The sequence below is a fragment of the Danio rerio genome, chromosome 4 (assembly GCF_052040795.2).
Source record: "Danio rerio strain M-AB ecotype USA chromosome 4, GRCz13ab, whole genome shotgun sequence".
Taxonomy (NCBI): Eukaryota; Metazoa; Chordata; class Actinopteri; order Cypriniformes; family Danionidae; genus Danio; species Danio rerio.
The window spans coordinates 61,116,882-61,140,597 of record NC_141024.2 but is presented as its reverse complement, the minus strand read 5'-3'; the positions used below and the strand labels follow the sequence as shown (position 1 = coordinate 61,140,597).

The 23,716-nt window shown below is 35.5% G+C and overlaps 2 protein-coding genes across 5 annotated transcripts in view; one reads left to right on the top strand and one right to left on the bottom strand.

Moving 5' to 3' along the window:
* Positions 1 to 23,716, bottom strand: part of LOC148682285 (uncharacterized) — a 161,517-nt gene that overhangs the window by 5,829 nt on the left and 131,972 nt on the right. The window lies entirely within an intron of this gene.
* The window catches only part of LOC108183674 (NACHT, LRR and PYD domains-containing protein 3-like), a 32,486-nt gene continuing 10,490 nt past the window's right edge, over positions 1,721 to 23,716 (top strand). The window contains exons 1-5 of one of the 2 annotated variants that reach the window (XM_087245774.2): positions 1,721 to 3,762; positions 3,874 to 3,971; positions 19,302 to 19,580; positions 20,078 to 20,221; positions 21,634 to 23,455. In XM_087245774.2, the coding sequence (XP_087101900.1) occupies positions 19,322 to 19,580; positions 20,078 to 20,221; positions 21,634 to 23,455 (2,225 nt within the window). In that variant the 5' untranslated portion in view covers positions 1,721 to 3,762; positions 3,874 to 3,971; positions 19,302 to 19,321. Of the gene's footprint in view, positions 3,763 to 3,873; positions 3,972 to 19,301; positions 19,581 to 20,077; positions 20,222 to 21,633; positions 23,456 to 23,716 lie in introns of those variants that run through there. The other variant, NM_001444818.1, reaches the window with a different exon arrangement.

The following is a 23,716-nucleotide window of genomic DNA, read 5'->3' as shown; positions in this document are numbered from 1 at the left end:
TAATTTACCTCTGTTTAATATTCAAGACTGACCGTGAGGGACGCCTTCGGCCGAGGCGATTTCTCTGAGCGACATGAGCACCCGAATGAACGAATGTAATAGTTACTAGTGAAGACAAGGTTCAAACATTCATCCAAATTCCTTCTAAATTAACAAATTATAAATCATCATTATTATTATTAACTATTATAAATAATATATATATATATATATATAACATGGAGTCAGATAAAATTATGAGATAATACATAAGAGGTGTATTTTACTTTATTGTAATGTCTGCTGTTTATGAAAAGATAGTGACGCGCAAAGACCCTTCTGCCGTGCCATTGGCTGCCGCCGTTGGACCAGTGGGCCGGATCTTACAAGGAGTTCGAGTCTATATTGATGATATCATCATATGGGGATCCACAGCTCAAGAACACAGCGAGAGACTGTGCAGAGTGATGGAGCGCATACAAAAGTATGGACTAAAACTCAACAAAAGTAAGTGTGAGTTTGGCGTGGAGGAAATCCTTTTCCTAGGAGACAAGCTTTCTGCTCGTGGTGTTCAACCGGAGCAGGATAAAATACATGCAATACAGAACATGCCAAGGCCTACTGACAAGAAAGGTGTGCTTCGCATCATGGGGATGGTCAATTTCATAGGCAAATTCATTCCCAATCTAACAGCGAAGACATCATGTATACGTGAGCTTCTGCACAGAGACTGTGAGTTTAAATGGACAGCTAAACATGAGAATGAGTGGCAGCAATTTAAGAACACACTGACCTCACACTGTGGATTAAACTATCTACAGATGCTTCCAAAGATGGCATTGGGGCTGTTTTACTCCAGGCTGAAGGAGAGCACTGGAAAACGGTAGCGTATGCTTCTAGGGCTATGATCAAAACTGAATGCCGATACGCTCAGATTGAAAAAGAGTGTTTGGGGCTGGCGTATGGTTTGGAACGCTTTCATAGCTATGTGTATGGACTGCCATCTTTCACGGCTGAGACTGATCACCGACCACTAGTCTCCATCATCAAAAAGAATCTGAACAAAATGTCTCCACGGATACAGCGTTTAATGATGAAGATGCAGAGGTATGATTTTGAACTAATATATATACTCCAGGAAAAAACCTAGTCCTTGCGGATGCTCTATCCAGGGCAACTGCAGGCAACAGTGTGAGTACAACTGACGAAGACATACAATGTCACGTAAATATGGTGTCAGCTGCACTGCCTGTGTCAGACACAAAGTCGAGCCAGATTGTGGAGGCTACAGCAAAGGATGTGGAGTTGCAGCATGTCATGAGAAACATGGATGAGGGATGGCCAGTTGGTGCATCTCCACAATTTTATCACATCAGAGGAGAGCTCAGTGCTATGGATGGTCTGCTTTTAAAAAAGGGCAGATTTGTCATTCCGCAGGCTTTGAGAATGGACATGTTGCACAGGATACATGAAGGTCATCTCGGCATCGAAAAATGCAAAAGGAGAGCGAGAGAGACAGTTTTCTGGCCTGGAATTAACAAAGACATTGAAACACTCATAAGTAGATGTGAAACATGTCAGAAACACAGAAGCAAGCAAAGCAAAGAGCCAATGGTGGTAGCCGAGTTTCCGACTGCACCATGGCATAAAGTAGGAATGGACTTGTTTCATCTTAGAAGTAAGGACTATTTAGTGGTAATTGATTACTACTCAAACTACCCCGAGATGGCGCTATTGACAAACTTAACATCGACCTGTGTCATAACACATGCCAAGTCAATCTTCGCCAGGCATGGCATTCCACAAATTGTGGTGAGTGACAATGGTCCATGCTTCAATTGCAAAGAATGGCAGAAGTTTGCAGCACAGTATGACTTCAAGCATATAACATCAAGTCCGCATTATGCACAGTCAAATGGTCAAGCGGAAAAAGGGGTCCACATTCTGAAGCAGCTCTTAAAGAAAGCAGCTGACAGTGATTCGGACCCGTACCTGGCTCTATTGAGCTACAGAGCATCACCTCTTCAGTGCGGTTTCTCACCAGCTGAACTGTTGATGAAGAGAAAACTTCGGACAACATTACCAAGTCATACAAGTGACAAATTGAAGCAAAAGAATCCTGCCAAGATTGAACATAACTGGCAAAAGCAGAAAATGAAGCAAAAGTCCTTTTATGACAGGACCACAAAACATTTCTCACCTTTGACATCTAACAACCAAGTCAGAGTTGAGGATGCTGATGGATGGAGCACAAAAGCAACTGTTCTGCAAGAAGTAGCTCCAAGATCCTATACAGTGAAAACTGATGATGGACAAATCCTCAGGCGTAATCGTTGCAGTTTGCTAAAAACACAACAAGAAACTGTTGGAGAGCCAAGTGTGACCTGTGGTGAACCTGAGACAATTCACACACCTGTTATTGATGGTGACACTGACACACACACACTTACTCCTGAGTTGAGAAGGTCCACCGGAGAAGTTAGAAAGCCTAATAGACTGAATTTATAGTGGGTAAATGAAAGATAAGACATTTAAATAGTTTACATGTTGGTATGTTGGGTTGAATTTATGTTAAAACTGAGAAAATGCATATTCATTGTTATGAAAATATAGGGTCTTACTAAAGGAGAAATGGATAAATTCACTGACAAAAGATGTTAAAGTTTATGTTAATGTTTTGCCTGAGAAAAAGGGGGATGTTGTGATTGTATGTAATGACGTGTGTGAACACTAGATGGCATCAGAGGTTTGTAAGGGTTCATGTGACATTAGAAGGAGTTAGAATAAGACAGCATGAGGCTGCAGACTGAACTGATAAATAAAGCATACACTTGTTCCAACTTGGCATCCTTATTATAAGACACGAACATGACAAAATGTATTTTGGGTCTGTCCCAACAAAACCAGCAAACCTGATGAGTTGACATGTTCTGTAGTTAATCTTAAAAGAGTGATCATGTACGTGAAAACTGAGAGAAGAGTGTAAATGTGATGAATATTTAAGAGTGCTGTAACAACAGAGTGTTCCTATGTTTGTGGATGTATTGTAATGGTGAACAAATGATGTGTAGTATAAGTGATTTGTAACTGATTGAAGCAATGTTTACCAGAATTTACTGTGTATGAAACAATAATAATGTCAAATTAACAGCCGATTTCTGTGGTTTGAACCTCTGTGGGGTGACTGAGGGTCTGATTTTGGTCAGGAGCGCAATGAAAGTGATTATTCATTTAGCCCGGCTCCCAGGGAAGAGGGATGTTTGCAAAAGTAAATCTTAATGGGTAAACTATATTAAGAAGAGTGTTTGAACATCTCTAGTGTATATGGAGTGTGCAGAAACCTGCTAAATGATTAACATCGTGATTATGAAACTAGTATATAATGTATTTAGTGTTATCCATGAATGATAAAAAGAGAGGAATTGTGGTGGAAATTCATTTATGTACACTATGATGGTCTTTTTTCTTCCATGGATGCACTGTTTAAGTTAGATCAAGTGTGACCACTTTAACATCTGAGTATCACCAGACAAGATCTGGATAAGTACATGGTGATTTAACAAACTACATGTTCGGATAGGATGTAAAGCTGAAATGTTCTAAAATGAAGTGCTGATGTAACTGTGTATCATCCTGTATGTCACTGATGACCTTGTGGGTATTACAAACTCAATAAAAAGAGAACGCACTCTGTTTCCGCATCTCTCTCTCTGCAGAAACTGTTGTTGATGTATGACTGTGTGACCTTCTTTGCAAAGAATAAAACTTTAAAAGACACTTTGGGTAAGAATTTGTCTTCTTGACCACTGAGAGAGCCTCCTTTTTGCCACTACACTTATCTACTTGTGTGTCTGGGTTTTCATCTGACTGCTTATTTCCTCATGTCTCAAACAGGATGTGACGTGTTTTCCTGAGGTGAAAGAGTTTTCAGATCTGATGTTCAGCTCAAAAGTTCAGCGGAAGAAAAGGAAGATCTGCAGGCATTATTTGAGGTGAGAGTTTGCTCTTTCTGTGCTTTATATCATCTATGAGTTTCGTCTGATAATCCGTCGATCATCTCTTTGTGTTTCTGAGACTTTACTGCTGAGCTGAAGACATTCTGAGGATTTCATTTACACCTTTTAATGTCGAGTGTTTTTCTGGAAGAGGATCATAGAAAGCAAAAACCTTCTCATTCTGATACTGAAATCTGTGCTTATGAGTGTTTATTAAGCTCAGCACAGTGGACATTTCTTTAGTTATATTGTTTTTATGTTTTGATATGCAGTGGAACATATTCAAATAAATTGCCAAACTGATTCAGAGCATTGAACTTCTCAAACGTACAGGGAAACAGGCCTGGCACAGTTTGGATAGCATAGTGTGAGTGCGCCCTTACAAAAGCTACAGAATACAGTAAACTTGCACTGCAATTTATAACATCTGACCCAAATACTACATTTGACATCTGGCCCATGTCTTGCATGCTGCCTTAAAGACGGTGCCACGTCTGCCAAACCTGGCCAATGTTTGGCCCACATGCTGTAAGCCAGTGGCGGATGAATGCCTGCTCTACCAGCTTTATAACAAACCTGTGCAAGAATTCTTGCTACCTGGTTACATTCTTGAACTGCAGCAATGATCATCTATTTCTTTTCCCACACTTAAAAAAATCAATTTTGGCTTTAGTTGGTCCAAAGAATTTAACTGTTTAAATTAAACAATTCACTTATGTTTGTGTATTAAAAATAAAAGTGTTGTGTTGGAAAAAATTAGAAAAAGTAAGTTTTCACATTTATACAGCTCGCTTAATTAACATGAATGAAAGGGAGTTGTGTTGCTTCTGCAGTACTGCATTTTGGTCAGTAGATGGAGTAATATCTGCACATGCGCAGTTTCAAAACAACACAGGAAGGAAGAAGATTCAAACCACAACGATCACTCTCAGCTCGGCGCCATATTATGGGAATCAAAAGATAAAGATTACAGTACAAATTGAGAACGTGCACAAAGCTTTGCCCAATGTGGACACACAGGTGAGATTTTTTTTTTACTTTTTATGTATTTATATTGAGGCTGTGACAACATTTGAGTCATTAATGTACTCCCTTATTATACTTTGTTGTGTTTGTGTATAGTATTGTTGTGAAATTGCCATGTTCCCTGAGACTTTTTCACATTAATGACAGATAAATTTTTAGTTTTTTTGCATTCCTTTGAAATTTTATACTTTGTGTATATTAACTCCCCCAAAATAAAGTTGCAAACGTTGGTAGTCTTAGCTTTTTACTCATCATAGCAGACGTGCTGCTGATAATGTGACAATAAAAGTTATTTGATTATTGATTTGATAGTCTCTATTGATAGTCTCGAGTATCAAGCTGTTTGTCAAGTTTTAATGCCAGTTTTGATAACTTACATAATATTAATTAAAAGGTGGTGTTGGCACATTTTTATTATACAAGCCTGTTAACTTAAAAAAAAAAAAAAAAAAAAAAAAAACTTGACAAGCATATGTGACACTTAAATAGGATGACATCTAGCATGATGACATATTTAATGTAAGCTTATTTGTTTGGTCATCTAACACATTTAAACTTTTAAGTTTAGTAGTTTGCAGTGTTTTTTATTTTTATTATTATAAATATATTATTATAAATTGTATATATTTATATTATTATATTTTATTATTACAAATCTTTGCTCACTCGCATTTATTTTCTTCCTCACAGGTTTACAGCTCAACCTCTAAAGTCCCATATCTGGCTGAGGAGACTGTGGATCGTACTATGCCTTTAGATCCCTATACACACATTAAAATGATGTACAGTAAAAATTACGAGTAATTTTAACTACTAATTATTTAGTAAATTACTACTTGTCACTTCATGTCATTTAGAACATCACCAGTGGGAAAAAAAGGTGTGAATGCATCCTCAAAGCCCCTAAGTAAAGGAAGTACATGGTAAGCTATTTACATTTTTTTTTTACATTTTGTATTTTCGTCTTAAACCAATTCCTCCTTTCACCTTTGATCTGTTGGTAAATGTTTATTTTTTTATCTGACATTTTTAGGATGCTGGGCATGATGAAGCACAAACCTTGATGTGCAACACCACCTTATGAATCTACAGTAGTTACATTAACATTTAGCAGACTCTTTTGAAGAACCTTACAATTGAGGAGACATTCAGCAAATCCACAAGAAGAGGCAGTACACCCAAGATGTGCTAATTATACAAAGAATGTTAAGAATTAAGAATGCTTCTACATGTGGTTTGTCAAGCCCACTCACCTGTGTGAAGCAGACTTCATGCACAATGTTTTTTTTTTTTTGTGTGTTTGTTTTTTAGATATAGGGAGTGGTTGTAAGAAAGTGTCTGATGCAAATGTGCAGAAATGGTGCAAATGTCAGAGATGAATGTGTGTAGCTATTGCATGTTCTGTGATGGTTGGTCTAATTTATGGTGTAGTGCTGATCGTGTTACTTTGCTTTAAAATGTTAATCTTTCTTTGAACAACTGAAGTGTTATCTGCTTTTTCAGTGTAAAGAAGGTACAGTATAGTTTACAAAAGACGACTTAATTTTTCTAAGTATATTTTTGTGAATCATTTGAAGGCAGAATATAATTTTTTGAATGTTTTTTGTAATATATGAAAAGTATCATTTTGAAAAGTGTATTTTATGATGCTTTTGTAAGCATATTTTGTAAATAATTAATTGTTTTTAATTTATTTTATACTTGTATTACTATTATTTTAATAGTATTAATATTTAAAATTATTGTAATAAGTGAAGATAGAGATAAAGACAATTTTTAGATTTTGATAATCATTTGATTGCTGGAAAATGTGTAAAATTGTAAAAATGCTATTGAATAAACTGAATAAAACGGAAACAGTTTTTTTATTTGGTTAAACATAACAATATCAATTTTAGAATAATGGAACTTAAATAACTACATTGAATAAAGCTAAATTATAAATGTTACGTTGATTGACCTAAACAACATTACATTACCTTTATGTAACTAACTTAAGTTCACTAAAATTAATATTCTTTCTTAAAGGTAACTTAACTCAGTTCCGTGGAACCAGTGGACAAAAAAAAGTTATTTAACGCCAACATATCATTTTTTTTTTGAGTGCATGTCTGCATTAAACAGCATAAACTGAGGTCTAAGTGGCCATGTGTGTCACAATAAAAACAACATTTAATTTAGAGGATTCTGAGCATGTACAACTACATCCCAAGAGCTTTTATATTATACTAGAACCTAAAGTTCGTTGACGAACTTTGATGTTGGCTTGAGAAAGCCAACGTGACTGCGCCGGGGACTCAAAGGCAGTTGGCAGGAAGCACAGCGGTTGAGAAGTGGTTGCTAGGCGGTTGCTAAGATGTTGCTAAGGCATTCCTAGGTAGTTGCTAGGGTGTTCTGAGTGGTTTCTAGGCTGTTGCTAGGGTCCACTGAACTGTTAATCGGAAGGCCTCATTTACATTTTTGATCAAATCGAGAGAGAGAGAGGACTGATTTGTTCAGGTTGTTTAATGCAGATCACTATAGTATAGTTAGTATTTATAGTATATATTATAATCTGAACAAAATTACATTATAATAAATATCATATGAAGACAAATATTAAATTAAAATACTAATGAAACAATAGCACATACATTTAGTTAATTTGTCTTTTATTTAATCAATCTTATCAGTTTTGCAGTTAATATAGAGTACAGTCAATTTACAGTAATTTGCAGCATTATATATATAGTTATAGTTATATAGTTATATATACAGTTTACAGGAAGAAAATTGTATTAAATACAATATTAGGCCATCTTCATCACGTGGTTAATTCTGACCAATGACGTTGTTCCACCCCACTGGCCACTAACACAATGTTATAATCGTAATATTTAATTGTCATCACCTGGGTGATTTTTTTTTTTTTTTGGTACAGCACAGGCCAAAAGCTTGGCTTTCATTGTCATTATCACAAGTGAGGAGAAGGCTTTTTTGCGGTACAGAATATTCTGTTTTGAAAGAAATATCTTTTTACTTATAAAAAATAAGTAAACTTATGTTTTTGCCAAGATAAAAGGGGGATAAAAAATAATCCTTATAACCCTAACCATAAATGTGTGTATGTGTTATATATGTATATATGTATGTATATATATACTGCCTAGTTCACCTTATTAACCTAGTTAAGCCTTTAAATGTCACTTTAAGCTGTATAGAAGTGTCTTGAAAAATATCAAGTCAAATATTATTTACTGTCATCATGGCAAAGATAAAATAAAGAAGTTATTAGAAATGAGTTATTAAAACTATTATGCTTAGAAATGTGCTGAAACAATCTTCCCTCCATTAAACAGAAATTGGGGAAAAAATAAACAGGGGAGCTAATAATTCTGACTTCAACTGTATGTATATATATATGTATATACACACACTTTATTTTATCTGTTTGTAAATAATTGTTCTTAACATTTTTGCTTTAAAACATTATAATACTGTTTGGATTTCCCCCCCATAATAATAAATTGTGAACATTGCAGTGTAAATTGCAATCCAGACGTTACAGAGAGAAATTGATGCAGCAACAGCAGAGCATATTAAGGGGATATAAAAAATCTTCATACATTGTATGTATATATATATATTCACTATTTTAAAATACATTTTCTTTGCTGTGTGTTTTTATTGGTTATGATGCTGTTTGGATGTTTTATTTTTGCACAATAAATAAAATGTGATTTAAAAAGTGCAAACATTGTCTTTGTTAGAATTTACACGTGATTACAACGGTATAAAGACGTTCAGGTCCGACCGCACCGAATGGAAAGAAATTGTAGGTTTTGAAGATGGATTATTAGTTTAGTGGCAAGGACATAGCTGTTTTTAGAGGGTTAAAATACAGATTAAAAATAAAGTTAGAAGGATTTTATATTAAATATGTTTATTGTATAATATACGTGAATGTTCGCATGGCTTTCATTTTCATTATCACAAGTAGAGGAGAAGGCTTTTTCACGGCACAGAATATTCTATTTTGAAAGAAATATCTGATGTAAAGTTATGTTTCTGCCAACATCAGAGGCATGCATTTTAAAACTCACAGGGTAGCAGACAGAAATGCATGCGGGTCGATTCCGACGCGGATGATTCTGCATCCAGATCAGTTTTATTACGCTTTATGGAATTCACCGCGAGCATAATATGAATGACTTATGACCAGAATTAAGTTCAATCTTACCTCGATTTTGACCAGGGATCTCTCTGCCTCTTAAAGGAACACTAAAAAGTGTTGTATTACTTGTATTTGTGTATTTTCGCTGAAGTATTTTAATGTAAACAGCTTCAAATGTTGTAACAAGCACGTCTGAAATGAGCCCGAATTTCTGCACAGCCAAAACATACAGCCCGGATATCTCCGCCTCTTAAAGGGAAAGTGCCTCTTAAAGGGGCTGTAAATTCAATTCCAAAAGGGCTCAAAAATAGTCTTCTGGCGCCATCTCGTGGACACTCTGACACGCTTTGTGTGTGAATTTTACAAATTTAATATAAAAAAAATATTTATAGGAAAACTGTTATTTATAATTACACCAAATAAATATGATAATTATCTGCAATTTAAAGCACATATTTTGGCCAAATTTGAGGATTGTATACTTTTTTATATGCCCCAAATACTCGATACAATTTTTTAATTAAAAAAAATTTTTATTCAAAAACTACAAATCTTATCGGCATGAGGACATACAGCAACCATCTCATGAGCAGTAGGCAGCTTTTGACCAAATTTGGGGCTTGTAGCATCTAAGCCCTGGGAGGAGAAGCGATTGCTTTTTTTAGGTCAGAAGCCGGAATAATAATAATAATAACTAGAACCTAAAGTTCGTTGACGAACTTTGATGTTGGCTTGAGAAAGCCAACGTGACTGCGCCGGGGACTCAAAGGCAGTTGGCAGGAAGCACAGCGGTTGAGAAGTGGTTGCTAGGCGGTTGCTAAGATGTTGCTAAGGCATTCCTAGGTAGTTGCTAGGGTGTTCTGAGTGGTTTCTAGGCTGTTGCTAGGGTCCACTGGACTGTTAATCGGAAGGCCTCATTTACATTTTTGATCAAATCGAGAGAGAGAGAGAGAGAGAGAGAGAGAGAGAGAGGACTGATTTGTTCAGGTTGTTTAATGCAGATCACTATAGTATAGTTAGTATTTATAGTATATATTATAATCTGAACAAAATTACATTATAATAAACATCATATGAAGAAAAATATTAAATTAAAATACTAATGAAACAATAGCACATACATTTAGTTAATTTGTCTTTTACTTAATCAGTCTTATAATTTTTGCAGTTAATATAGAGTACAGTCAATTTACAGTAATTTGCAGCATTATATATATCGTTATAGTTATATAGTTATATACAGTTTACAGGAAGAAAATCGCATTAAATACAATATTATAGGACGTCTTCATCACGTGGTTAATTCTGACCAATGACGTTGTTCCACCCCACTGGCCACTAACACAATGTTATAATCGTAATATTTAGTTGTCATCACCTGGGTGATTTTATTTTTTTTTGGTACAGCATAGGCCAAAAGCTTGGCTTTCATTGTCATTATCACAAGTGAGGAGAAGGCTCTTTTGCGGCACAGAATATTGTTTTGAAAGAAATATCTGAAGTAAACTTATGTTTTTGCTAACATAAAAGGGGGATTAAGAAATGATCCTTATAACCCTAACCATAAATGTGTGTATGTGTTATATATGTATATATGTATATATGTATGTATATATATACATACATATATACAGTTGAAGTCAGAATTCTTAATCCCCTTTTGATTTTTTTTTTCCCTTTTTTAATATTTCCCAAATTTTGTTTAACTGTGCTAGGAAATTTTCACTGTATGTCTGATAATATTTTTTCTTCTTGAGAAAGTCTTATTTGTTTTATTTCGGCTAGAATAAAAGCAGTTATTAATTATTTAAAAACCATTTTTGGGACACAATTATTTGCCCCTTTAAGCAATTTTTTTTTGATAGTCTACAGAACAAACCATCGTTATACAATAACTTGCCTAATTACCCTAACCTGCCTAGTTCACCTTATTAACCTAGTTAAGCCTTTAAATGTCACTTTAAGCTGTATAGAAGTGTCTTGAAAAATATCAAGTCAAATATTATTTACTGTCATCATGGCAAAGATAAAATAAAGAAGTTATTAGAAATGAGTTATTAAAACTATTATGCTTAGAAATGTGCTGAAACAATCTTCCCTCCATTAAACAGAAATTGGGGGAAAAATAAACAGGGGAGCTAATAATTGTGACTTCAACTGTATGTATATATATATGTATATACACACACTTTATTTTACCTGTTTGTAAATAATTGTTCTTAACATTTTTGCTTTAAAACATTATAATACTGTTTGGATTTCCCCCCCATAATAATAAATTGTGAACATTGCAGTGTAAATTGCAATCCAGATGTTACAGAGAGAAATTGATGCAGCAACAGCAGAGCATATTAAGGGGATATAAAAAATCTTCATACATTGTATGTATATATATATATTCACTATTTTAAAATACATTTTCTTTGCTGTGTGTTTTTATTGGTTATGATGCTGTTTGGATGTTTTATTTTTGCACAATAAATAAAATGTGATTTAAAAAGTGCAAACATTGTCTTTGTTAGAATTTACACGTGATTACAACGGTATAAAGACGTTCAGGTCCGACCGGACCGAATGGAAAGAAATTGTAGGTTTTGAAGATGGATTATTAGTTTTGTGGCAAGGACATAGCTGTTTTAGAGGGTTAAAATACAGATTAAAAATAAAGTTAGAAGGATTTTATATTAAATATGTTTATTGTATAATATACGTGAATGTTCGCATGGCTTTCATTTTCATTATCACAAGTAGAGGAGAAGGCTTTTTCACGGCACAGAATATTCTGTTTTGAAAGAAATATCTGATGTAAAGTTATGTTTCTGCCAACATCAGAGGCATGTATTTAAAACTCACAGGGTAGCAGACAGAAATGCATGCGGGTCGATTCCGACGCGGATGATTCTGCATCCAGATCAGTTTTATTACGCTTTATGGAGTTCACCGCGAGCATAATAAGAATGACTGATGACCAGAATTAAGTTCAATCTTACCTCGATTTTGATCACAGATCTCTTTGCCTCTTAAAGGAACACTAAATAGAGTTGTATCACTTGGATTTGTGTATTTTCGCTGAGAAATTTTAATGTAAACAGCTTCAAATGTTGTAACAAGCACGTCTGAAATGAGCCGAACTTTCTGTAGAGCAAAAACAGTCAGCCCGGATATCTCCGCCTCTTAAAGGGAAAGTGCCTCTTTAAGGTGCAAAGGTAAAAAAAATAGTCTTCTGGCGCCATCTCGTGGACACTCTGACAAGCTTTAGGTTTGAAATTAACAAATTTAATAAAAAAAATATATTTATAGGAAAACTGTTATTTATAATTACACCAAATAAATATGATAATTATCTTCAATTTAAAGCACATCTTTTGGCCAAATTTGAGGATTGTATACTTTTTTATATGCCCCAAATACTCGATTGTAATATTTACAATTTTTTAATTCAAAAAATTTTTAATTCAAAAACTACAAATCTTATCGGCATGAGGACATACAGCAACCATCTCATGGGCAGTAGACAGCTTTTGACCAAATTTGGGGCTTGTAGCATCTAAGCCCTGGGAGGAGAAGCGATTGCTTTTTTTTGGTCAGAAGCCGGAATAATAATAATAACTAGAACCTAAAGTTCGTTAACGAACTTTGATGTTGGCTTGAGAAAGCCAACGTGACTGTGCCGGGGACTCAAAGGCAGTTGGCAGGAAGCACAGCGGTTGATAAGTGGTTGCTAGGCGGTTGCTAAGGTGTAGCTAAGGCATTCCTAGGTAGTTGCTAGGGTGTTCTGAGTGGTTTCTAGGCTGTTGCTAGGGTCCACTGGACTGTTAATCGGAAGGCCTCATTTACATTTTTGATCAAATCGAGAGAGAGAGAGAGAGAGAGAGAGAGGACTGATTTGTTCAGGTTGTTTAATGCAGATCACTATAGTATAGTTAGTATTTATAGTATATATTATAATCTGAACAAAATTACATTATAATAAATATCATATGAAGAAAAATATTACATTAAAATACTAATGAAACAATAGCACATACATTTAGTTAATTTGTCTTTTATTTAATCAGTCTTATAATTTTTGCAGTTAATATAGAGTACAGTCAATTTACAGTAATTTGCAGCATTATATATATATATATATATATATATATATATATAGTTATATATACAGTTTACAGGAAGAAAATCGCATTAAATACAATATTAGGCCGTCTTCATCACGTGGTTAATTCTGACCAATGACGTTGTTCCACCCCACTGGCCACTAACACAATGTTATAATCTTAATATTTAGTTGTCATCACCTGGGTGATTTTATTTTTTTTTTGGTACAGCATAGACCAAAAGCTTCACTGTCATTATCACAAGTGAGGAGAAGGCTCTTTTGCGGCACAGAATATTGTTTTGAAAGAAATATCTGAAGTAAACTTATGTTTTTGCTAACATAAAAGGGGGATTAAGAAATAATCCTTTTAACCCTAACCATAAATGTGTGTATGTGTTATATATGTATATATGTATGTATATATATACATACATATATACAGTTGAAGTCAGAATTATTAACCCCCTTTTGATTTTTTTTTCCCTTTTTTAAATATTTCCCAAATTATGTTTAACAGAGCAAGGAAATTTTCACTGTATGTCTGATAATATTTTTCTTCTTGAGAAAGTCTTATTTGTTTTATTTCGGCTAGAATAAAAGCAGTTATTAATTATTTAAAAACTATTTTTGGGACACAATTATTTGCCCCTTTAAGCAATTTTTTTTTGATAGTCTACAGAACAAACCATCGTTATACAATAACTTGCCTAATTACCCTAACCTGCCGAGTTCACCTTATTAACCTAGTTAAGGCTTTAAATGTCACTTTAAGCTGTATAGAAGTGTCTTGAAAAATATCAAGTCAAATATTATTTACTGTCATCATGGCAAAGATAAAATAAAGAAGTTATTAGAAATGAGTTATTAAAACTATTATGCTTAGAAATGTGCTGAAACAATCTTCCCTCCATTAAACAGAAATTGGGGAAAAAATAAACAGGGGAGCTAATAATTCTGACTTCAATTGTATGTATATATATGTATATACACACACTTTATTTTACCTGTTTGTAAATAATTGTTCTTAACATTTTTGCTTTAAAACATTATAATACTGTTTGGATTTTCCCCCCATAATAATAAATTGTGAACATTGCAGTGTAAATTGCAATCCAGATGTTACAGAGAGAAATTGATGCAGCAACAGCAGAGCATATTAAGGGGATATAAAAAATCTTCATACATTGTATGTATATATATATATATTCACTATTTTAAAATACATTTTCTTTGCTGTGTGTTTTTATTGGTTATGATGCTGTTTGGATGTTTTATTTTTGCACAATAAATAAAATGTGATTTAAAAAGTGCAAACATTGTCTTTGTTAGAATTTACACGTGATTACAACGGTATAAAGACATTCAGGTCCGACCGGACCGAATGGAAAGAAATTGTAAAAGGTGCAAAGGTGCAGTAAACTCAATTCCAAAGGGCTCAAAAATAGTCTTCTGGCGCCATCTCGTGGACACTCTGACAAGCTTTAGGTTTGAAATTAACAAATTTAATATAAAAAAAATATTTATAGGAAAACTGTTATTTATAATTACACCAAATAAATATGATAATTATCTTCAATTTAAAGCACATCTTTTGGCCAAATTTGAGGATTGTATACTTTTTTATATGCCCCAAATACTCGATTGTAATATTTACAATTTTTTAATTCAAAAAATTTTTAATTCAAAAACTACAAATCTTATCGGCATGAGGACATACAGCAACCATCTCATGGGCAATAGACAGCTTTTGACCAAATTTGGGGCTTGTAGCATCTAAGCCCTGGGAGGAGAAGCGATTGCTTTTTTTTGGTCAGAAGCCGGAATAATAATAATAATAATAAGAATAAGTTTAAGTAGCATTACAGTATGTTGGCTTTCTCAAGCCAACATAATAATAATAAGAATAAGTTTAAGTAGCATTACAGTATGTTGGCTTTCTCAAGCCAACATAATAATAATAATAATAATAAGAACTAGAACCTAAAGTTATTGATAAACTTTGATGTTGGCTTGAGAAAGCCAACGTGACTGCGCTAGGGCTGGGAATGGCAGTTGGCAGGAAGCACGGCGGCGGTTGCTAAGTGGTTGCTAGGCAGTTGCTAAAACAATAATGGCATTGTTAGGTAGTTGCTAAGCAGTTGCTAAATGGCAATGCTCGTGTACATGTTTGATCAAATGCTAATACTTAGTAGGCATTTCTAGCATATGTTATTGCATTTAAATAATCATTCATAGCATGTAGCGAATTGTTATTAAGACTTGGCTTCCATTATCATTGTTACCATGCATAGTACACAGGTAGTCCCATTTGCTAGCATGAGTCAAACAAGCCAATGCCCAGGTCCCTACGATGTTCTGATGTAGAGATATTGCTTTTTTTAAATGGTTGCTAGGTTATACTGTTTTATTGCTATGGGGACATTTGACAGGTTAGTGATGATACATCAAAGCTTCTTGGCAATATGAGTGACCTTAATCAACCCCGATGTTTCTATGACAGGCTTTATGAGTGTCAAAAACTGGACTTGAACATTATGCATTCCTGGTGTTGGGTTGCGGCTGGAGGGCATTCGCTGTGTAAAACAAATGCTGGATAAGTTGGCGGTTCATTCCGTTGTGGCGACCCCTGATTAATAAAGGGACTAAGGGAATGAACATTATGTAAAAATGGCTTGCCGTATTTTTTTGAAAATACAATGCTTAATAAGTGTGAAAGTGATGCATGCAAAAATGGCTTGCCATATCAATAATAATATGGAGTTTAAGTCAAAAATGTCTTGCCATATTTTAAGAAAAATAATGCTTAAAAATTATTTATTGGAAAACTATAAGTCTGATAAACCTTAAAGATATAGCAACAAAATCTAACACATCTAAATACAGCTTTTGGCCAAATTTGGGGCTTGTATAATTTTTTTAATATGCCCGGATTATAAAAATTTAATATTTAACATTTTTTTATTAAAAAAACAATAATTCTTATAGGCATGAGGAGATATAGCAACAATCTTGAATGCAGAAGGCACATTTTGACCACATTTGGGCCTTGTGGCATGAACGGCCTAGGAGGAGATACGTTTGTTTTCAAGGACAGAGTAGTATAACAGTATGTTGGCTTTCTCAAGCCAACATATTAAGTTTAAGTAGCATTACAGTATGTTGGCTTTCTCAAGCCAACATAATAAGTTTAAGTAGCATTACAGTATGTTGGCTTTCTCAAGCCAACATAATTAGTCTTCAATTTTTTTTTCAGTGTTTACTTTTTTGCAATAATTCTACAACACTGTCAGATAAATATGTACCAATAAGGTACAATAAGTATCACTGTATCTTTAAATGTCCATGATAGGCCCTTATTTTGCACCCCATATGAATGATAAGATGTAAACTTTCAGGGTACCACCACAGTGATGGGTATTTGTATTCATATTATGTAGTAAGCCAGGGTCTTTTAACAGTGGACATATGCAGGGTATCTGCACATTTTTTAACAGGAAATTTAAGACCTTTTAAGACCTTTTTAAGTCCTCTAAAATGAAAATTTAAGACTTTACCTAAACAAACAAAAAAAAAACAGGAAAATGTTTAGTGTGTCAACACAGAATGATGTGGTGAAGTATCGTGGCAAATCTATGGCGGCAAATCAATGCCAATATAAATCGAGCGCAGCGGTGATGTTTGCGCGCGAGGAGAAGTGAACCGTGAGCAGATTACTTGGTTGACTTGGTTTACTTGTCATCTCTAACGCTATTGGCTACTCTGCCTTTCCGGAAGTTAGCCGGGATTGGACGCAGGTTAAAAGATCACGCCGTTAAATATATATACAATTTGCAAGTCATAATCATAAGAAACTTTCTGAGAACTTTATGAGGATTCAATCTCGAGAAACAGTCAAATAATAAAAATTAATCTTCTAAAATAATGACTTGCATTCTTGTAACACTTTCTGAACCCATTTGATTTGTCCGTGCAGCACTTGTCTGGTTTGTTGTATTTTACTTCATTATTAACCACAACAGCAGTGCTCATTATTACACTTGGGGATGATCTTTCTAGGAAATATTGTCTTCAGAAGAGTTTATTTGCGTTTTAGATCTTTCCATACAATGCATACTATATGTGCAGTGCAGCTTTGTATATTATTATAATTGTTAACATTGTTTGTAATATAGATCAGTGTAAAATATATATATCTATATATTATATATATTTTTCAATCTCATTTTTAGTTAATGATTGAATAACCTGCATATAAAGACTTCAATCAAAAATGATTAGCCCAATTAAACATAAAAAAATACAGTGACAGACATTCAGATGGGTGTTTATCGCCACCTATTGAGCAACAATTTAATTTGTACAATCTTCGTTTGGCTTTACTCACTGCATGTATCCATTACATCATTCCACTTCAGAGGCATACAAATACCACTTTCTATACGACAGGCCCACATCTTAAAGGTCACATATGCAGTTGAAGTAAATAAAAATTTGGATAAAAATAAACAGGGGGCTATTAATTCAGGCGGGCTAATAATTCTGACTTTAACTGTATAGTGGAATAACAGAATAATGGCAATATATTTACTATAAACCTTTGTACTTTATGCACTTCATGCATGTGTAGCCTATTTTGTATACTATTGTCTATCTAATTTATTCTGACTTGTTCTTCATAGAAAATGAGTCAAGGACAACGAGTCTTAGAAAAAAAAGATTTTTATAAATATTAACACGTTTGGCTTGAGTTCAGTTTAAATGTAGGTGCTAAACTTCATCAAGTGGTTCAAAACACACATTTAAAGTCTGAATTATTCGTCCTGAATTATTAGCCAATGTATATTTTCCCCAATTTCTGTTTAATGGAGAGATCTTTTGCCACATGGTATAACTCTCTCTTTCTCTCCCAAGAAATAAAGTTTGTTACAAGAATATATCTCATTATTTTGATATGTCATTATATGACTTGGTCATGATGGTAAGAATAGGCATTATTATGAGATTAATTATTACAAGAAATATCTCATTATTGAAAGTAAGTCGTCACCTAGTATTACTGAGAAAGTAAGTCTATTAGTTTCATACTGTGACATTATGATAAGATATCCTATATATTTTTATTTAACGGGGAAACTAGCTTACCTGCGTCCAATCCCGGCTAACTTCCGGAAAGGTAGAGTAGCCAATAGCGTTAGAGATAACAAGTAAACCAAGTCCCGCCCTAGAACTCAAAAAAATCCAAAATGTTTCGCGCGAGCAGAGAGAAGAACCAGCGAGCGAGCGGAGAGAACTGATCGCGCGCGCGCTGTAGGCATGACCTCGCTCGCGAGAGCGTCCATCGTGCGCACAGATGATGATGTGCGCGCGCGGGACTTGTTTTCTCGCGCTAGATCAGTTGAGCGCGCTCGAAGATCCCCTGTGCGCTCGCGGGCTGTAGTTTACTCGCGTGTAGACCTGTAATCTGCTCACGGTTCACTTCTCCTCGCGCGCAAACATCACCGCTGCGCTCGATTTATATTGGCATTGATTTGCCGCCATAAGACGAGTCGGACATGATATTTAAGATCCCACATGAAATTTAAGACCTCCTTATGGAAAATTACAGAATTTAAGACATTTTCAGACCTTAAAAATCGAAAATTTTATTTAAGACATTTTAAGACTTTTTAAGGACCCGCGGGGACCCTGATATGTGTGTGGTTCTCCACCGGTCTCACCTGTCATCTGAAGTCTTTTCTAAAACTGGTTTTATTAGTTTTCTAAAAGGGTTGTGTTTAACCAATTGAACATCTAAATAAACACTCCTGTATGATAATACAGGAAGAAGAGTTACAGAGATTCTGCTCAAGACACAAGCAGACAAGCAAACATCTACATTGTTCCTATTAAGTAACAGCCACTTAAAATAGCCACAATAAATTTTCAAGGTTTAGCTTTCCGATAAATTATGTTTCTACTTAGAGGTAAATTTCATTATTTAAGTAATAAATAAATGCTTAGGTCTATGTGTTATAGTGAAACTAATTCAGATGTTGCTGTTCTTGTCCTGTAGCTGTGAATGGGTGAAGCACCATGGCGAATGTTAAACAGCTGCTCGACAACTCATTGAATGAACTGTTAAAAGCTGATCTAACGAGGTTTCAGTGGTACTTAGTGAATGACCATAATGAGATTTCAAAAGCTGAAATGGAGAATGCAGACAGGTTGGATACCGTGGATAAGTTGGTGTCATGTTTTGGACCAGAAGGAGCTGTGAAGATCACAGTGGACACCCTGAGGAAAATCAAGCAGAATAAATTGGCTGAAGATCTGGAGAATACACAGAAGCAAGGTATTGTTTAATTCACTGTTAAACTTTACAAATGTGATCATTTCCAGTTCAAATCTTTCATGTTAAAACCCTGTCCTAGCAATGGTTTTTGAGTCAGATGTATTGGCATAACATGTATTGCACAGCTTCTGAGCAATGAATGTAAATATATTTAATATGATGTATATAGCTAATGTGTGTGAATATATTGTTTGTCTTTGTTCATCTGAATTTGTTACTTTATTTATATGCGCAATTGTTATTTTTTGTGAGGGGAAGCACAAGACATATCTATTTTAATAAAGAAAGGAAAACAAGAATGAAGAAGCTTAGAATAAGTTGCAACAAACATTTCTAAAACAGGAACACATTGTAAAACCAACTCACACTGTCCCGGCCTTAAAGAGCTTTGAGCACTAAGAAAAGTGCTATATACATGTAATGGATTATTAATAATATTATCAGTAATAAAATAGTTGTCTTTTATGAAATAATATTAAGCCTTGTCTCTATTGCAGGTCAGACGAGCAGCAGTGCTCAAACTGCATTCAGTACTGACGTGAAAGCTGATTCAGGAGTAGTTGTAAATGCTCCTGTACTCACTGGAAACATCACCACAGGCCCAGTGAATTTCAACAACAGCTTGAACCCTGCAGGAACCGGTACGTCATTGCACTCTGCTCACTTAGACACACTGCTCTTTAAAGGGCCATGACACCCCCCAATTTCTAGATGCATGATTAATGGGCGTGGAGCTCCGCAAGCATCGGGCAGGAGTGGGCGTTACCAGCAGGGGAGAACGTGAGCGAACGAAGCTAGCTCACAAATGAGATAAACCGTGAGGAGACGCATGAGTTTATAGTTTACAAAGTTAAAATGCAAAGAAATAAACAGTGATTTAATGCTCTGCTACATTTGTTATTCGTAATACACATAAACACAATTTATAACATTATAAAGGTAAGTGTGTTCATGTAAACCCTACAAATGAGGACTTCTCCCTCAATCCGCAGCAAAAAACGGCTAAATACTGTGTGTCGTGGGTCCGTCCGTGTCTCACAGCTCGGGCTTGACACTGGCAAGTCTGGCAGGTCTCATGAATAATTAAGCAGCCGGTTCTTCTCATAGGATAAGAAAACTCCGTTATGAATAATAATGAGAAACCGACGCATCATCATTGCACTTGCAGTACTGCGCTACGTCGCCGGTTTTGATCCCGCCCCAAAAATCATTTTAAACCCGGAAGCTGAAATTAGCTGACAAAAGCTCAAAATTATCCAGTTTTCCTCACAATTAAAGCTGACGACAGGTGCTAACATTGTCTTAACTGATGCTCAACACACCCAAATCTGTTAATATAAAAAAAAGTTCTCCAGGGTGTCCTGAACCTTTAACTGGAATGGACATTATGAATATTACACTCATTAAAGTTTATTGAATTTCTGTAAAGTAGCCCCTCATTCTCTGTCATCAGGAGTCTGCATGGCTGTTGAAATAACTGAGCATTAGCAGAATCATAGTCCAACTGCAAGATCTTTATTAAGCCTTTTACACAATGTATGCTTCACAAAGAGAGAAGACCTCCATCCCAGCAGCACACCAAGATAAAACTATCAAAACTATAATTTACTACTTATTTGCACAGACAGAATGAACAAATATGGAATATAGAGTTGAGCAAAGGAAAACAAGATCAAAGATGAGTTGTAAAATACATTGTACATTGTAAACATTGTAAAGCCGGCTCACACTGTGCATTTCCTAAATAATAATGAAGTTGTCCTTGGATCTCGCTTTGGAGGGCTTGAGCCCCTGCAGCTTTTCTTCTTCAAATGAAAGAGCCTTTTTCTGGGAACAATAAATTATAAAATTTTTCTTTTAAAAATAAAATATCTCTATTTTTGTGTGCATGTTTTGTTTGCAGACAGTCAAACAATTCTGCAGGTTTCACGTCATTTAAATGTTGAAACAAACGACTTCATGAGTGCTGTTGTTATTTTTTTGTGTTGGAAAGCACAGGACGTAATTATAATTCACTTTAATAAAACACTAATTGTTCCTCTCTCTTGTACAGGTGCACCTTCAGATAGCTGTACATCCCCTCCTGTTGATTACACAAACACCAGCCGTGAACTAAAGAAGAACTTAAAGGAGGACTATAAGCAGATATTGATTGGTAATTCACAGATAGGTCGTAAGAAGAAGCTGGATGATATTTACACTGATCTATATGTGGTGGAGAACGAGACTGGAGGAAGAGAGAATGACCATGAGGTGATACAGATAGAGTCAAAACACAACCAACAGACAGCCAAGGATAAACCACTCAAGTGTAACGACATGTTTAAAGTTCAGCCTGACACAGGTGAACAAAACAGAAGAGTCCTGACACTGGGGATTGCAGGAGTGGGAAAGACTGTCTCTGTTAATAAATTCATCCTTGACTGGGCTGAAGAAAAAGACAATCAGGAAATAGTCTTCATATTTCCACTGCCGTTCCGTAGACTGAATCTGATTAAAGAAAAAAAGTACAGTCTCATAGGTCTGCTTAACAAGTACTTCTTTGGCAGTGGAGGACTGAGCTCTCTTCCTGAAAAACAAGGTAAGGTCATGTTCATCTTTGATGGACTGGATGAATATCGCTTTGAATTGAACTTTAAAGAGGAGGATGATGGATTAACAGATGTTGATAAGGAAATGACAGTGAGTAAGATAGTAACACATCTCTTAAAGAGACAGCTGCTTCGCTCTTGCCTCATCTGGATCACATCCAGACCAGCAGCAGCCAGTCTGATACCCCGAGACTACATTGATCAGGTGACTGAGGTGCGAGGATTCAGTGATGAGCAGAAGGAGCAGTACTTCATCAAAAACAGCAGTCCTGAGGTTGCTGGAAACATCATCGGCCACATCAAGAAATCCAGGAGTCTGTATATCATGTGCCACATCCCCGTCTTCTGCTGGATCTCTCTCACTGTTCTTCAGCCTCTGCTGGGTCAAGAGAGCAATGAAAAAACACCCACAACTCTCACAGAGATGTACACCAGCTACTTACTGTCTCAAAAGCAACAGATGAAAGAAAAATACAGCAACGATTCTGAACCTGAAGCTAAGGCCTGGTCTTTTGAAGACATTGTTCTGAAGCTTGGGAAACTGGCCTTTAAACAGCTGCAGGAAGGACAACTGATTTTCTACAAAACAGATCTGGAGAAGTGTGGCCTAGATGTCAAGGAAGGCTCTGTGTTCTCAGGATTATGTACTCGAATGTTTCAGGAGGAAAACCCCATTTCAGGGGAACAGGTTTACAGTTTTGTTCATCTCAGCGTTCAGGAGTTCATCGCTGCTCTCTATGTGTTTTTCACTTACAAAGACAAGAAAGCAAATCTATTTCTTGATTCCTGGAAAAAGGAACTGACATGGAAACTCTCTACAAAGACCCTGTTTAAACTTCATAAGGATGCAGTCAAGAAGACTTTACAAAGCAAGAACGGACACCTGGACCTTTTCCTCCGGTTCCTGCTGGGTCTCTCTCTGAAGTCTAATCAGAGTGACCTGAAGAAGTTCCTGCCAGGACTGAAGCTCAAAACTGAAAACATCAAAGACACAACTGACTATATCAAAAAGAAAATAGAGGAGGAGAAATCAGCAGAGAGGACCATCAACCTCTTCTACTGTCTGAATGAACTGAAGGATGACTTTGTGGAGGACCTCCAGAAGAGTCTGAGCTCTGGATATCTTTCATCACAGGATCTGTCCTCTGCTCAGTGGTCGGGTCTGGTGTTTGTGCTCCTGATGTCAGAAGAGACTCAAGAGAAGTTTGAACTGCAGAAATACAGAAGATCTGATGAAGCACTGATGAGACTGATACCAGTGGTCAAAAACACCACAAGAGCACTGTAAGAGTTTTCTGGATACACTTATGCCCATTTCACACATCGTTTTGCAACACATCTGCAACCCATGAGTCAAATGTGTGCAGTGCAGAAACAGCACAGACTATTTGTGTTTTCACATCAAATATGTATCACTGATCTCCTGCTGTACACAATATCTGTTCTCCTTATGTCTACTCCACTTTCAGACATTCTTTTCAATACTTTGATTCTCTTTTTACGCAATACAATAATATAATCTCACCTTTAAAAACTGATAACTCT